We start from the raw sequence: 15,632 nt of genomic DNA, 5'->3' as shown, positions 1-15,632 counted from the left end.
CATGGGCACTTGAAGAAAAAAATTTTGAGTGCATATCTCAACACATCTTTTGCGGAAGAGTTAAATAGAAGTATAGTCAGATATATAAATCAACCTACGGTTAATTCAGAGTCCAATATTGCCGGAGAATTAAGTTTTTAGAAAACATGTCTTTAAGTTTGGAACATTAGTGGACCGGGTTCATAAAACATGAATCAATGATAAAGCATTACTTAAAAGGAAGCTGGCCTGTAGTTCCTCATATAAAATGCTTGGTAAGACGTAGACAAAATCAAGCGAATATTTCTTTTTGAATTTCCCTTTATTATTCTTTATTCCTTGAGGGTGCGCCCCCTGACCGCCTAGAGGTCCAGTACCCTAAAGCGATCCACACCTTTATTGTTAAGCTTTACCTTCAGGATTTAATATTACCTAGAGTAAGATTTACGCTTTCAAATATATTTAATGCTCGTTTACATTTTGGACGGGGACTACTTACCTCCAAGTTAGGTATGTAGAAATATTGTTACATTACGATCAGATTTCTGATATAGATAAAGTTTTTCTTATCCCTTTTTCTTAAGTTTCAAACGCATTGGCATTAACAACTTCCTACATTCACCACCTCAAAAGAGCAAATATTCATTCGCGCTTTTGGGGTTTGTGTGTTCGAACCTCCTTCACGCTTTTGGAATTTTACCCATTAGGTTTTCAGCTGTAAAAGATTTTTTCTGAAATCAGATGAATCTTTCGTCCTCAATATTCTTAATTCATTGATTTTGTAAACAGGGAGAGGCTTTGGGAAAAGATGTAGGACGATAGGTAAAAGTTACACTAATGGAAGTTCTAAGAAATCTTAATTCATACTACAGCATCCTTATATTTTGGTCATGCCACACCACTGATAGATAACTCCCCAGATAGCACAAAAAGTTCGGAGAATATTCTGACAATGTTCCGACTTTTTGGGCAGCATTTGAATATTCAGAGAATATTCTGAGAATATTCTGGATCAGCAGGTAAACTCGGAATATTCTCAGAATGTCCTCTGAACATTCGAGCTGAGCTCGTACCCGCCCGTGGCGGCGCGGACCACCTGGTATATAGGTCCCATGTAATTTTCATGCTTCAAACGCGTTTTCTCGACATCACAAAAATGTCACACCTGATTTATGCACTGAACCCTTCATTTAGTTACGGGACTTGGAATTTCTTAGTTTTTTTCACTTTAATATTTTTTCATTTTTTTTCCTTCCTTAATTTTTTTACTACACTTATTAAATTCCGGGCCCGTCTCTTCGTTTTTCCGCGCTTAAACGAATCAATTTTTTAATTTTTTTAAAATGTATTAATTAATTTATATTATATATTATTATTTGATTTTCGATGGTAAAATCTATTTATATATTTTTATGGGGTATTTTGTTAAAATTACTTTTATTACTTATTTTTTCAATTGCTTTCATACTTATAATATATTTATTTATTTTCTTTTTACGTAAACGTTTCCAAGTGTCTAGTGTCACAGCACGCGTCCATAAAAAGTTACTCGCTGTGGAACGTAGATTTTCTTATTCTAGCCGTGGACATTGGAAGAAGGACCGATTGTATATAATGTTGCCGCAAAGGCCCTTGAAGGGGCACTGTTTATGCACCGATACGGGCAGTCCGAGTCAATCTTCCTGCAATGCAGCGACCTTTGGCAGCGACGTATCAACTCTTTCGATCTTATCCTATTCTCGACGAAGATTTTTTTTTCCTCAGTGAAACATATTTTTGAGTCAAAAAAATTGAGTGTAACTGAAATGAAGTATTTTATTTAAATTTAGAAAAAAATTGGTCTCATTGATGTTTCTTTAGATGAAAAAAAATATTAATTTTAATTAAAGAATTTCTTTGTCAAGAAAAAATTAGCTGTGTGGGTGCCTTTCTTTAGATTTTCGCGTTTTCGGATGATCTGCTCGTGCTTTGAAGAAAGTTTTATCTTTAAAATATGGTTTTAATTTATTTGAAAACGCGAGCCGCGCCGTAACCATACGATCATACGATTCGGCTTCTTCCGGAACTTTTCGGGTAAGTACGACAGCGTGCTTCGTAGTTTCCCTCCAAAACTCACGACCTAACCTACAATTCCGCCGTCCGTTTCCGATATCATAGAATAATAAGGCTACGCCTATAGAAAGGACACTCTCGCAGATTTCGTGACGAAGAAGAAGAACAGGGACTTGGAGCTCTTGAGCTGTTGCTTTGAGCCCTTTCCACACGTTGCAAGTTCTGCTGCAAGTGAGCCGAAAGTGGGAGTCATCACTCATCGATGATCGTGAAATTTGCGGGCGGGACGCAAATTTCACGATCATCGATGAGTGATGACTCCCACTTTCGGCTCACTTGCAGCAAAACTTGCAACGTGTGGAAAGGGCTTGAGCTGGAGCTGGCGGGTATTGTTTACATTCAGAAATGAAAATGGCGGCAATGGCCAACTGTAACACTCTAACTGTAGCTGATCACATGTGATTTTATCAGTCATCTGGCCAGCATGAGCACGACGAGGCTGTGGAAATCGTTTTCGTTACATAAATTTTGATACTTAAACTCTTTTACTCTGTGGCAGTGACTTTTACACTTGCAAAACATTAGACTCTCCTTTGGCACCACTGATTACATTTGGCAACCCTGCAATTAGCTGGGCCCTACTATTACATTTGACAACCTTGCAAAGAGCTGGCGGGTTCAGAAAAGTATAGGGCAACGAGACCTAACCAAACCTGGACACAGCAGGCGAGAGTCACAACGGCCGCTTACGCGAGTGTCCCTTCTATAGGCGTTAGCTTTATTATTCTATGCCGATATGCCTGGTTGCGCTAGCCGTCCAGCCGTTACCTCGTCTCGTTGTTACAGCCAGAGACGATTTTGGTGTATTTTTCCAGTCTCTCTTCTGATGCAGCCTCCAAAATAAATGTAAGTACTTAAATTTTGTTAGTATATCATTCAGGAAATGTAGATCGACAGACCCTACCCAAAATTAATGATCTAAATCAACTGAGATCTTCCTCCCTCCAGCAACGAAATTTCTGTTCTCACTTCCTCACATGAAATGACATACCTGTCACAGTGTCATTATTATGATAAGAAAAGTCGTTCTGGAAAACATGGAGAGGGCAGGTATCGTTTAGGACTCACTGGAAACCATGAAATACTTTTGTCTCACAAGTTGGAAGTCTCTATTACTCTCATGAGACAACACTGCAGTGATAGCGAAGAGAGCGATAAGTGCAGGCTGGGATGAACTTCAAGACAAATAAAATCATGTGCTAATCATGGCTCGTGCAGAAATGCGCTTATGGCTCTCTTCGCCATCACGGCAGAAAGGTGCGCAAATTTAGACCTTCGTCCCGATTTGACCAATGTCCCACTCACTAAGTTGGGCCAAGCTCATCTCGCTATTAAAACATCTCATCGCTTCTTTATTATTAGGTCATACCTCCATTTTCACACAAACCCTGCAAGTACGCACCAAGTTATATGAACATTATGGCTCAGTACAATACAAAGTTGCGTCCATTTGTCCAAGGAGTGATGATATGTCCCGTTCTCTATTATTTTTATTACCCACTCTACCTGGTACGTTTTCATTAGGTTGATCCAACACATAACCTCTTCTAATTCTCTCAGTGAATGTAAAATGATACCTCTTGAATGTTCAGTACATCACTCGCGTGACTTAGCACTGTCAGCGAAAAGGACCTGCAACTAAGTATCATAATTTGTTTCTGTGACATATACAACTGACCCATTGTACTTTTCTTAAAACTGAGCTTCTGCATGTTAGAATATCTAGTAGGGAATAAAAAGAAATGATGTTCTCGTGAGCCCTGCCTCCGTCTCTTTGTCCCTTGATTATTTACTACCACCACGGCAATGTAGATTGCCGTAAAAATTAAGCATGATCAATCATCACATCGGAATAGCATTTCATTAAACTGCGTGTAAGGACCAAGATATGAAAGTATCCAAGCGTTCAGAGCGAGCCAGTTTATCGTCTCTCAGGCTCCGTTTCACTTGTACTGAATGCTAGGGCATTATTACACAAATGAACTAGAGTGCGGTAAACAGTATGTTTGTTTTTTCCAAGAGCACAATAAATGAGAAAAATCATGTTACATTGCACTAACCTAAATTTTGGGAACTTGTAAGGTCAATTTTCAAAGAGATATGTGTTAATGATGTAACAATTTCAATTGTTGTGTTTGATTGGAGGGGGAGAAAAGAAGATAATTAAAGTCCGATTTCAGATGCCTACTTTTTCTCAGTTTAAATATTTGCTGAAACGGGTTGAAAATAAATTGTTGGCAACTTGGTTTTGGTAAGTGTTCCTCTTACCTGTACCTCACTTAGGTACCTGTTTTCTACATTAGACAGGGCAAAAAATTAAAATCCTCAGTTTCAAGAGAGTTCTGGAAAAAATCTCTGGTATTAACAATTGAGAAGTTACACCGATTTATAGTTTTTGAAAGAATTGCAATTTTATGATTATTTTAAAATTTCATTCTACTTAAATGAAACAGCTGGAGATCTAGGTAATTTTTTTTTTCAACGGATAAAATTTGCACGTCAAGTATGAATAAAATCTAAGAGCTAAACAGTCACAAGTCACCTCATCAAACTGTCACCATGCCTTGTATAATGCTGTTTATTTGTCTGTTTTTCAGGTTTTTGAAGGGCTTCCTGCACTCCAGCTTGCTCCCTCTTTCTGGATTTCTTACATTCTGGATTAAGAAAGCGGCTACTATTCTATGACATGGCTGTCAGTTTCTCATCTGAGCAGTCATCCGATAGGAAATTAGCAGCGACTAAAAATCATCTGGTTTTGAGAAATTCACCATGAATCGCCTCAAAGCAACATCATCAAAAGAAGTTGAAGTGTGTTCAGAGAAAATAAACATAAGTACTTAGCAGCTATTGTTTTCCTAAAAATTTTATGTCTGACCGGAAATTTTTTAATAAATTTGAAGTGGTGTGAAGTTCGATTAGTTACCTTTAATATGCATTGCTCTATTCTAAAGGAGAAAATAAATGAAATGGAAAGTGCTGTGTCCAAAGTATCATGAATAGCATCATTGGTGTTTTTCTTCAGGTTTTATTTTTGATGAAGGATCAGTTGAATTTGGTGAGTCATATCTATTATATTTTCCTTTTGCATGCTATTTTGCCACAGGAAACTGTCAATAAATGAAATAAAATTACCTAATGCCCTTGTAATTGAATCAATTCTGCATTTTTTCCCTTCGGTTTGTTGGCTCCATGAGTCTGAAGCATGTAGGTACAAATTTATTCTGAGAAATAAGCCTGAAACGGGTGGTGTATATCACCCTGTTAAATTTCACCATAAAGTATTGCAGCTAACAGGCCTCGTTCCGACACTAAAGCTGCAGTAATATTAAGAAAAAGAAGATAAGGAAGGAGCAAATGGAACTTTTCGGCTCTGAAGTGATGTAAGCTTCAATTGATAATCAATGCATGAATAAATCGTCACCTTTCGGCCAAAGTATCACAAGATCCATGTGATGTTCACAAATTTCCGCCGCCATTTGATTTTTTTACAGAGAAATTGTTCGACAAAGCTGTCGAAAAATTTCACTAAATTTTCTCAGTGCTGCTGATAAAAATCAGTGAAATGTTCAAACAGATTCAACGATTTCTCTATAAAAAAATTAAATGGCAGCAGAAATTTTTAAACCTCGCATGGAGCTTGCGATACTTTGGCCGGAAAGTGGCGATATCAATATTAGCTTAAATTTTGGTTCAGAAATGGACACCTCAGAATTATATAAGTGTTACTTAATGTACAGTAAATTGTTAGGTAATCATTTGGTAAAACTGATTTAATAAACCTCAAGTAACGATTACTTAAAGTCCTTCTCAAAAAAAGTGACAGTTTTACTCAAAATTGATTAAGGATCACTTAATCGTGAAGTAAATGTGAATTCACCATTACTTTAAGCTTACCTCAAGCTTACTTTACGTTTACTTTTCCCTTACTTAATCTTGAAATCCAAATGCTACATGGGTTGAGAAATTGCCTTCCTTTTTTTTGTACTTTCGAAACTGACTTTTTTACAATCAACAATTAAGCATCTCTGTTCTGAGCTTTCTTTTTTAAGGTTGTGTAAAACAAGTCAAAAATTGTTAGAAGTAGAGAAATGGAGTGTAAAATTTGTTAGGTTTGAACATTATATTGTAAAAAATTGTATATTCTATCTTTTCATTGTATAATAGTAAATCTTTGTCCTTGGTTCAATCAAATAAATTTATTGATGACAGTTGATCAGTATTAGAAAAGTTAGAGAAACAGCCTCGGAGGCTGATCTTGAGGCCATTAATCCTAGTTTAGCTGTCAAATGTATGCGGCCTCTCCTGTCTTGCTCTCCTCTTTTTAGAAGAACTTTTGAACCATATCTCTTGGAAATTACTGTGCTTTTTCTTGTCTGAGAAGAAAAAATAATAAAATATATATTTTAAAAATAAATTTTAAAATGTTTTTTATCATACTCTTTAGTTCATTCGGGAGCCTATTAAAAAGTTTACTTCCCTCTGTATTCTAATGTGGTATTACTAGCAGTATCCTCTTTTGTTATGGTTATTCTTGGCCCTGAAGAAAGTTTAGTCTTGATTATGGAACACTGATTGTTGTTTAAGTGTTAATGTACTTGATTTAATAATTTTTTTCCCCGCTCAATTTGAATTTTCAGACTTAGAGTATCAATTACAAGTCCCACTAGGATCTTTTGTGCAGAATTTAATGGTTAAGAAAGTCAGCTTAAAAGGAAAGGCTGGGTTACCTAATTATCTTGACTTTCACATGCTTCTTTTTTTTTTTTTTTTTTTTTTTTTTTTTTTTTATCTTTTTCGGTCCAATTTGTTACGGTTTCACATTTCTCCAAACATGTCAAAATTTACATCGACTTAAAGGTGGCATCCATACGGAATATTTTTTGCCACAATTTGTCACATTGCCATTATGTTGCCCAGAAACGCACCCATGTAATTGGCTATGTTGCCTTGCCGGGTGAGAGGGTGGGTAATCGTAAAGTTGGTCCTGGTTTAAACTGCCTCAATAATTCAAGTAACGTTATGATAGCGTTTCTGTGTAATCTTTTTAAAAAGTGCCAGGATAATATATCCGAAATGTTACTCAGCAATAACATGGTAATATTACTGTGAAACATTGCAGAAACGTTGCCAGGATACGTTGCGGCCCGTGAGACAAAATTCTGTTTGCCACAACCTTGTCAACACTTTGCCAGGAAACATTACCAGATAATTGGCAATGTTGCCGCAACGTTTTTGCAACGTTGCTTTGCCGGGCGGGTAGTACGTAAGAGTTTCTCAGGGGTAATTTATATTAAATTTATTATGTTTTTCATTTTCTTTATTTTTTCTAGCAGGTAAGAGTTTCTCAGGGGAAATCCTTGTGATAAGAGCCCCAAATTTGTATTTTCTTCCTAAAAAAAGGTGCAGTAAAGCAATGTTAAAGCACACAAGTAGGTGTTATTTTTGGTGTTCGAATTGTAAATTTTATTTTCTCATTTGACTACTTCTCCAGCTTGAGCTATCATCAGCGTTCTGAATAAAGATACTTCTCTCGTTTTTCCTCTCTAGATTTTATGGTATCTTATTTCAAAGTTTCCACTGCCAGCTTCAATTACTGTAGTATCATGAATTTCCACCTACATATTTTTTTTTTTTTTTCTTTTCTAACGAGCAATCACTGTGCTGTCAATACTTTTATTTTTATAAGGTATCATTGTATTTTTTGGTAATGTTTAGGAAAGTAATCATGATTTTAAAATTAAATGCGTGTTGAAGTTACAATTTCAATTCCTTATCGTCATTTAGCTTCATTTACTGTAGTATTATAAATTTCCACCGTCAATATTTCTTCAAATCATTATCATCAGCAAGTATGTCAATTCTCAATTGTGTTACCTGTTTTGTGACTTTCGGTAATTTATATTCAATTTATTATGTTTCTCATTTTCTTTATTTTTTCTAGTAGGTAAGAGTTTCTCAGGGGTAATTTATATTAAATTTATTATGTTTTTCATTTTCTTTATTTTTTCTAGTAGGTAAGAGTTTCTCAGGGGAAATCCTTGTGATAAGAGCCCCAAATTTGTGTTTTCTTCCTAAAAAAAGGCGCAGCTAAGCAATGTCAAAGCGCACAAGTAGGTGTTATTTTTGGCGTTCGAATTGTAAATTTTATTTTCTCATTTGACCACTTCTCCAGTTCAAGCTATCATCAGCGTTCTGTTCTCAATCGCCTACAGCTTATTTGCTAAATTTGATTTTTGAATAAAGATACTTCTTTCGTTTTTCCTCTCTAGATTTTATGGTATCTTATTTCAAAGTTTCCACTGCCAGCTTCAATTACCGTAGAATCATGAATTTCCACCGACATTTTTTGTTCCCCCCTGTTACGAGAAATCCCTGTACTGTCAATTCTTTCTTAAAAAAAATATTACAATTTGTAATGACCAGAAAAATAATCATGATTTTAAAATTAAATGTGTGTCAAAGTCGCAAATGATCATTCAACACGCAAATGTATTTAATTTTAAAAGTGTCTTGATTTCCTTCCTTTTTTTGAATGCCATAGAAAATGTTCAATTTTTTTTCTATCAAAATTTAAAAAAAAAATCTTGAACATTTCCTGTTCTTCAATCGTTAAAAAATAAAATGTCCGTGGAAATTTTTATGTGGAATTTTCTTCTCTGTAATGTCCCACGGATGTTCTTTGATGGAACATTCCCAGAATATTCCTAGAATATTCCTAATGTTCTGAACTTGTTTCATTCACACTTTCTCAGAATGTTCTGAGAATATTCCGAGAACATTCTCAGAATATTCTGAGAATGTTCTGGATTTATCAATGAATGTCCTCAGAATATTCTCTGAATATTCCTGTGCTATCTGGGTCAAACTTGTCAATTTTCCCCTTTCTCTGTGTCTGGCAAAATAATGAATTGAGATTTTATTTCCTTCATAAAATAAAACAAGAGGGAGAATATTTCGGGACTAGGGCAAAAATTTTGTAATGTTTCCTGAACTTACTCACCTCAAAAGCTCTTTGAAAGCAACTTGACAGTAGTATTTACAGTGTTACTTTCGAACATCTCCTTTCTTTAAGAAGTCCCTGAATGGTTTACATTGTGATTATGGAAGCCTTTAACATAGCGTTATCGAAAGGACAATTTTTACAAATCTCTTATGATGTTCAACAATATACCTGTAAGGATATAGTTCTCTGTGAGTCATCACGATTTCACACAAAAAATAAATAAAATAAATTATAAAATAAATTTTTTTTGCAAACCATGAAAATTTTAAGGTAGGTCCATATTCATTTTGCATTTCGTTTAAATCAGAGAATTTTTCAAGTTTTGTTGTTGATCCTTTGCAAAGATCTATTTCCAAAGTTCTTCTATTTGAATTTCACTTGAGGCTTATAAAAATGTTCCTTTTAAGGATGCTATTTTAAAGGCTTCCGTAATCACAATGTAAATCATATAAGGCCCTTCTAGGGAAAGGAGCTCTTTAAGGGATGACTAGGAATAATGTCCCTGGTTTTGCAGGATTTCAACATATCTAAGGAGCAATCAAGATAATTTTGACCTAGGTTCATTTCAAGACTAACTAAAAAACTATAGGTAAATTATACACATGTTTTATTTTGAAGATTTATACTACAATTGAATAAAAGAAAAAAGAATGAAAACAGTTTACACTCTAATAAAAATAAAATACAGGTTAGACTACTTTAACAATGGTTTAAACTCTGTACTTATCAACTGTTTTTAGAGTATTTTCCGTAGAAAATACACTATTCTTTTTGTTTAAAAAATATAACAGATACTTTATTCATTTGGTTGATACTTAAGAAAAGTGTAACATGAAAATTGGTTGATATATGTTAAGAACAAATCTTTCGGCACAAGAACTGCATAAGCCATAGATGGAAATTCTAAAAAAAAAAAAAAAAAAAATCCAAGAACAGTTTTTGTGCGAAGGCCAATAACACATTGAAACTTTTACAGTTTTTCTCAAAATAACGTGCTCTCTTCTCTCCTTCAGTTTACAGGTATTCCACAATTTCACTTTCAAAAAGAAAGAAAAACAAGAGGGGGAAAAACTGGTACATGCGCTGACATTAGCAATCATTATAACTAAGCGATTACGAAGCCCATTTAGGATCACACTGTCAAGTAATATGAAATGCTAATCTATTGGATACCTCCACTTCTCTCGCAATATTATCTTCGTTGATATTCTCAAAAGTACTACTGAACATGCCAGGATGAAAACGGCCACTCTGAAAAGATGGGCAGATTGAGCATCTTCCCAGTACCTTAAAAGCAATTACAAATGAGCAAGAGTTATGTGAAAAAGACTCTTCCCTTCTTTTCAGTATAGCTGCAGCCGTAGCTTTAAGATTCACAGCACGCTTTGATAGCACACACCAATAACAGAAAAAAATGGTTTTAGAAAGCTAAGAGACTATTTTGGAGAGAGAGGATTACATATTCATTTGATAAAATAACATTTCAATAATTTACATGGAGATTGTCAGACACCATGAAAATTTCTGAGATACAAAAGATACTTTGTGGATTAGTCTTTGGAAGCATAATTTAGACATTTTAGAAGTGTTAATACTGATATTAATGTACTTATCTATCGATTATTGGAGGAAAAGTTTTTGGTTTTGGTAAGCGGTAGGTTTGATGATAGGGCAAGCTGTAAAAACAGCCACTTTACCAGAGGATGGAGGATATTTCATAGAACCCCACAGGTAGAAAGGAGTCCGGTGGACTTCCTTAGACTTTTTTTTAAAAATGATCAAGCGGCTAAAATTTAGAAATTGGATATAGTCATAATAGAGAAAAATTGTGCCTGCATACATATTGAGCTTCAAAAATAAATTTTATTGAGCTCTCATGGAAGTGAAAACCATCACTATCATAAATAGGGTAGGATGGGGTCAGTCCGCCAGGGTGGGTCAGTCCGCCAGTCGACCGTAGCGCCCCTAGCGGTGGTCGAATTGGGAAATTCAAAGCATGGGAGTAAGCAGTTGGAAGTGCTCGTCTACTATATGTTGTTCCCGGCATGATTCATTTGTTTACAACTAACCTACAGGCGCAAGTGTTAAAATTGCTCCCGATCGTAACTTTTTTCTTTTTTGGAACTTTTCGTCTGGACTTTGGTGGTTTGGTGATCGAAATTTGGGAAGTACATCATCGTAAACTACTCACTCAAGGCTATTGATTCCGTTTTTGATCTTTGAAATATCTTTACTTTTGTCATGTCAGGTAACAATTTTGTGCAGCGAAGCCGGATGGGGTCATTCCGCCAGTGACGCCGAGGGTCATTCTGCTACTGGCTAAGTGACCCCTTTTTAGGTTTAGGTGCTGCTACACTGGCTAGTCCTTTATATGTATGTAGTTCAATTTCAAAACCACCGACTTTTTATTAATATTTTAACTTTTTTTTAAAAAAAAAAAATTCAAATTTTGAAATTTATTAGACCCTTAAAATTAACTTTTCGTTCTTATAGTTATAGACTTTTTTGTACTGACTGAAGTTCTGAGTTCAGATATGTTTGTTTTCCTTCATTTTTCTTAATTAAATTGTTTTTTCCAGCACTTCTCATGTCTTCATTTGCTACTGGCGGACTGACCCTAAGAATGTGGCGGACTGACCCTACTCGTGGGGTCACTCCGCCACTTTCTTTTTAAAAAAAAAAAAGTTCAAAAAAGGGGGAAAATGCACCTAAAGAATCCAATTTTTTTTTTTGTGCATAGTCAAAGGTCCAAAGATCACTCCTAGCATTCAAACAAGTTCATCCATCAATTAGGGAACTCAGGAAAAATCTTGGGGCAAAAAAGTGGCGGACTGACCCCATCCTACCCTATAATCTTGAAAAGTTGTCTTTTGAAAATATACTTAAAGCATCCATGCTGCAAAAACAAATACAGCACGCCATTGAAAAAACATTTCAATCATTTTAAAAATCAATCAGAGAAAAAAGAAAGACTGAAGAAGAAATGTATTGATTCTTATGAATGTTTTACTTTCATCAGTAAAATATACCAATTGAAACAATTTGGAACGTATGTACAAATTATTTGCAATATGTACCTGTCCTATTTACATAAATATAAAACTGAAGATTTACAAACACTTGAATAAACTTTCAAAATAGAAAATATTTAGTAACAACATGTAAATAGTACCCGATACCTGAGTTTAATAAGTAGGAAGAAGGGATCAACAGAAAGTGATATTGGTTGTATGGGACAACAAACAGGTTTGTTAGGGAGGAGAGAAAATCTTAAAGAGCACTAACAAAAAATGTGCCCTATAAGAGAGTTCTAATAGACTAAAATTCTGCCTTAAGCAAACATCTGAGTCCACAAAAAATTGCTCTACAAAAGAGGATAATTTTTAAGGGAAGACGGTTTTTAAAAGCTCAACAAAAATTACAGAGCAACAACTCAAGACTGTATATTTAACAGATAACAATGAAGGAACGGCAAAGAGCTAACTTCCGAGGATGAGCAAAGGTACCTTAAAAAGCAGAATTAAAAAAAAAAAAAAAAAAAAAAAAAAAAATTAAAAAATTATTACACATTCACTCTCACAGATAATGAAATTTGAAAGTTCCAAGAATGAAAGAGGAAACAGATTCAAAATGTTTTTAATGGGCTTGGAATTGTAAATCAAAATAAAATGAATGAATGAAATTAAAATTAAAACTAGGAAATGTTCAACAATTTATAAAATTAAAGTTATTAACCTTATCATTACTGGGCTAGATTCTGCATGCGCACCTCACAGTGGAGAATGGTTGTTGTGCAAACAAATACACTCTGTCTGAAAAAGTTGTGGGTAGTTGGTTGAAGGTAATGAAATGGTTTATAAAAACAAATTCAATGTTGGTTAAGACTTGTCATTTTTATAATTAGAGGAGTCAATTATTACTTTTTGTGGAATGAAGGATACAAATAAGGATGAATTTTTTTGGTCGAAAGTTAGCTTTTTGGACAGTAACTATGCACTGATAAGTAACAATTGTTTAACAAATTACTCTATGGTAAGAAGAGGGTCAATAAATGAGAAGGAGGACTTAACATTAAAACTGAAGATGATAAAGGAAAGTAATGACTAGAATTATTGTAATTCTTAATTTCTCTGAAAGAAAAGTGAAAGGCACAAAAGATACTAAATGATACCTACTTAATGATAGACAACTAAATAAACTGAGTGGAAGAGCGAGTAGGTTTCCGTTACATTTTGGGAATTTCCCATAATTAGCTCATTACATTGAAGCGTACGAGCTAATTAAACAATGGTGAAAATAAAAAATTGAAGTATGTGGAGAACTAATCGAATGAATAAAATTTGATTCTTTCAACTCCATTTTCCATTATCTCCAACTCCAAATATTGCTCATTTGATACTTAATCATTTCATTTAAAATCATGAAATTGTGAAAGTACAAATGAAGTCAGTGAGCCACACTAACACAAAATGAATTCAAGCAAAAAAATAAATACTGATATAAGGTCAAAACTAAGTAATAAAATGTTTTACTTATTCCATCAAAGAAACCCCAGGGAAGAGTATACGTTTCAAAACTACCCAAGGAAAGCGTTCCACAATCCTGCAAATCTAGTAGATTCTGTCATTTACAAATCATGGGAAGTTGATTGTATGTATTAGACTGGATCATCAAAATCAGGAAGAAGATTCATGATATTTGACCAAAAGTAAATTCTGGTTGTTAATGTGCTATCGACTTGGATATCTAATTGAATCCAAATTGAAAATGTGTTTTAAAAAAAATATTTTTATTCATTTCGGCACAAATGATTTGTAACTCTAAAGGAAGGAAGAAAATAATTGCTTGGACCCTACAGTTATTAACTGCCTAGACAAAGAAGTTGGAAGTGACGGATTATTGAGGTCTCTTCATATCTAATGCCTTGAATAACTACGTATTGATTGATATTCAGCATTTCTGAGGGGTCTATTGACTTAGATAGAATTCTATTCAAAGCTTTAGAGCGAAAAAAAATATTCTCTAATATGGAATAAGACACTGCCTGCAGTACATGCTCTGAAAATTACACATACATTTTAACTAGCGATTTGAGCAACATTACTATTTGACGGATTAAAGACAATCGGACGATAAGATTTGCCTCGAACAAATGGCTGCAAAGATGTTACACCAAGACGGGGTAATGGCTGTGGTCTCCCTTCATTGCTCTGAAATCAAGAGAAAAATAATACATTTAAACCTATGGAAAAAGGGATTTCGGATTGAATAGAATTTCTTTGATTTATTTATGTGCTTTTTAGAGATTCCTTCAAAAATTTGATTTTTGATAAGTCTATAAAAATGCAGGGGAAAAAAAACGCATATTGCATTAGCTGATTGAACCCACTATTGTGCTGCTTGCAATGTGGGGTGGAAAGTACTAGTGAGCGCTATAGGGTTGCCAAATTTCTCAAAGACATTTGAAGTGGAGCCCTAGGATTGCGCAATTTCACAGAGAAATTGTCTTTGGCCGGAGCATTACATGTTCCGGACCTTTATGATAAATTTACTTTTTACTTATCATACGTTCACTTTAAGTTATATCCATAATCTTTTATTATTAATACTAGTCGATAGATACCTGTAGATTGTATAAGGTAGTGGCGACAATTGTAATTTATCAATAAATTCTTCAAAAAAAAAACAAAACAAAAAAAAGAAATTGTCTGTGACTGTGAGGGGAAATAAGGAGCAAAACTAGACAACGAATGTAATTTATATACACTCTAAAAACATTCAATTTAATTGAATAAAATATTAATTTGTGCAGCAGGTGTTAACATTACCCAAAAATTATCACAGGAAGGCCGCTGCTATAGTCTAATTCCACTCATGCCAACGAATTTTTTATGGAAATTTGAAAACAGCCAGGGCTCAAAAATTGTCGATAGAGACACTGAAAATTGTCGAATTTCCAACACTCACAAAAATTGCAACTTGGAAATAAATTCAAGCCTAATACAGCTGAGGGTTGAGGCAAAAAGGGCTGTAAAAAATTGGGATCATACAAAAAGGGCTGGAGTAAGAAGGAGAAGAAGTGAACTTACAGGCTGCACTTTTTTTTCGTCTTCTTCTGGTATGATCCCATTGTTCAATATAGGACTGATACAGTTATTCATTTCATCAGCTTGAGGACTCACTGATCTGAAAAATGAGAAAATAGGGACGGATTAAAATCAAATAGGGCGCCAGAAACCTGTGTGGACATAGAATGAGACAGTAAACCTTTTCATCATACTTCCTGATTCCAACCAAGAAACATACATAAAAGATATTCATGAAAGGGCAATTTCCATGAAATTGTAATGATGTCTGATCGCTGGGAGTCATCAGGGACTGATAATATCTGAATTAGTTCTTAAGTTCATATGCAGTGATCCCAAGCATGTGGATATATCTGTACCGTGCAAACCTTCCTTATGTGGACAGCGTGTGGACAAAAAGTATATTGAAAAACGCTTCCCTATTTTAAAAAGTCCATATGCCTGATGTCACA

At 34.6% G+C, this 15,632-nt stretch overlaps 1 protein-coding gene and 1 long non-coding RNA gene across 8 annotated transcripts in view; one reads left to right on the top strand and one right to left on the bottom strand.

The window, feature by feature from the left end:
• The first annotated feature begins 2,416 nt into the window (after positions 1 to 2,416).
• On the top strand, positions 2,417 to 6,505 carry LOC140225308 (uncharacterized). The gene is made up of 2 exons (XR_011900435.1): positions 2,417 to 2,937; positions 4,689 to 6,505. It is a non-coding gene; the product is annotated as an uncharacterized lncRNA (long non-coding RNA).
• A 3,179-nt stretch (positions 6,506 to 9,684) lies between these two features.
• LOC109043168 (uncharacterized) overlaps positions 9,685 to 15,632 on the bottom strand; it is an 83,337-nt gene continuing 77,389 nt past the window's right edge. For 6 of the 7 annotated variants that reach the window (XM_019060277.2, XM_072303760.1, XM_019060278.2 and 3 more), the window contains exons 15-16: positions 15,184 to 15,280; positions 9,685 to 14,304 (exon numbers count right to left, since the gene is read on the bottom strand). In XM_019060277.2, coding sequence (XP_018915822.1) covers positions 14,173 to 14,304; positions 15,184 to 15,280 — 229 coding nt within the window. In that variant the 3' untranslated portion in view covers positions 9,685 to 14,172. Of the gene's footprint in view, positions 14,305 to 15,183; positions 15,281 to 15,632 lie in introns of those variants that run through there. The other variant, XR_011900433.1, reaches the window with a different exon arrangement.

This window comes from Bemisia tabaci, chromosome 1 (genome assembly GCF_918797505.1).
Source record: "Bemisia tabaci chromosome 1, PGI_BMITA_v3".
Classification (NCBI taxonomy): Eukaryota; Metazoa; Arthropoda; class Insecta; order Hemiptera; family Aleyrodidae; genus Bemisia; species Bemisia tabaci.
Note: the sequence above shows the minus strand (reverse complement) of the source record. Positions and strands in the feature narration are given on the sequence as shown.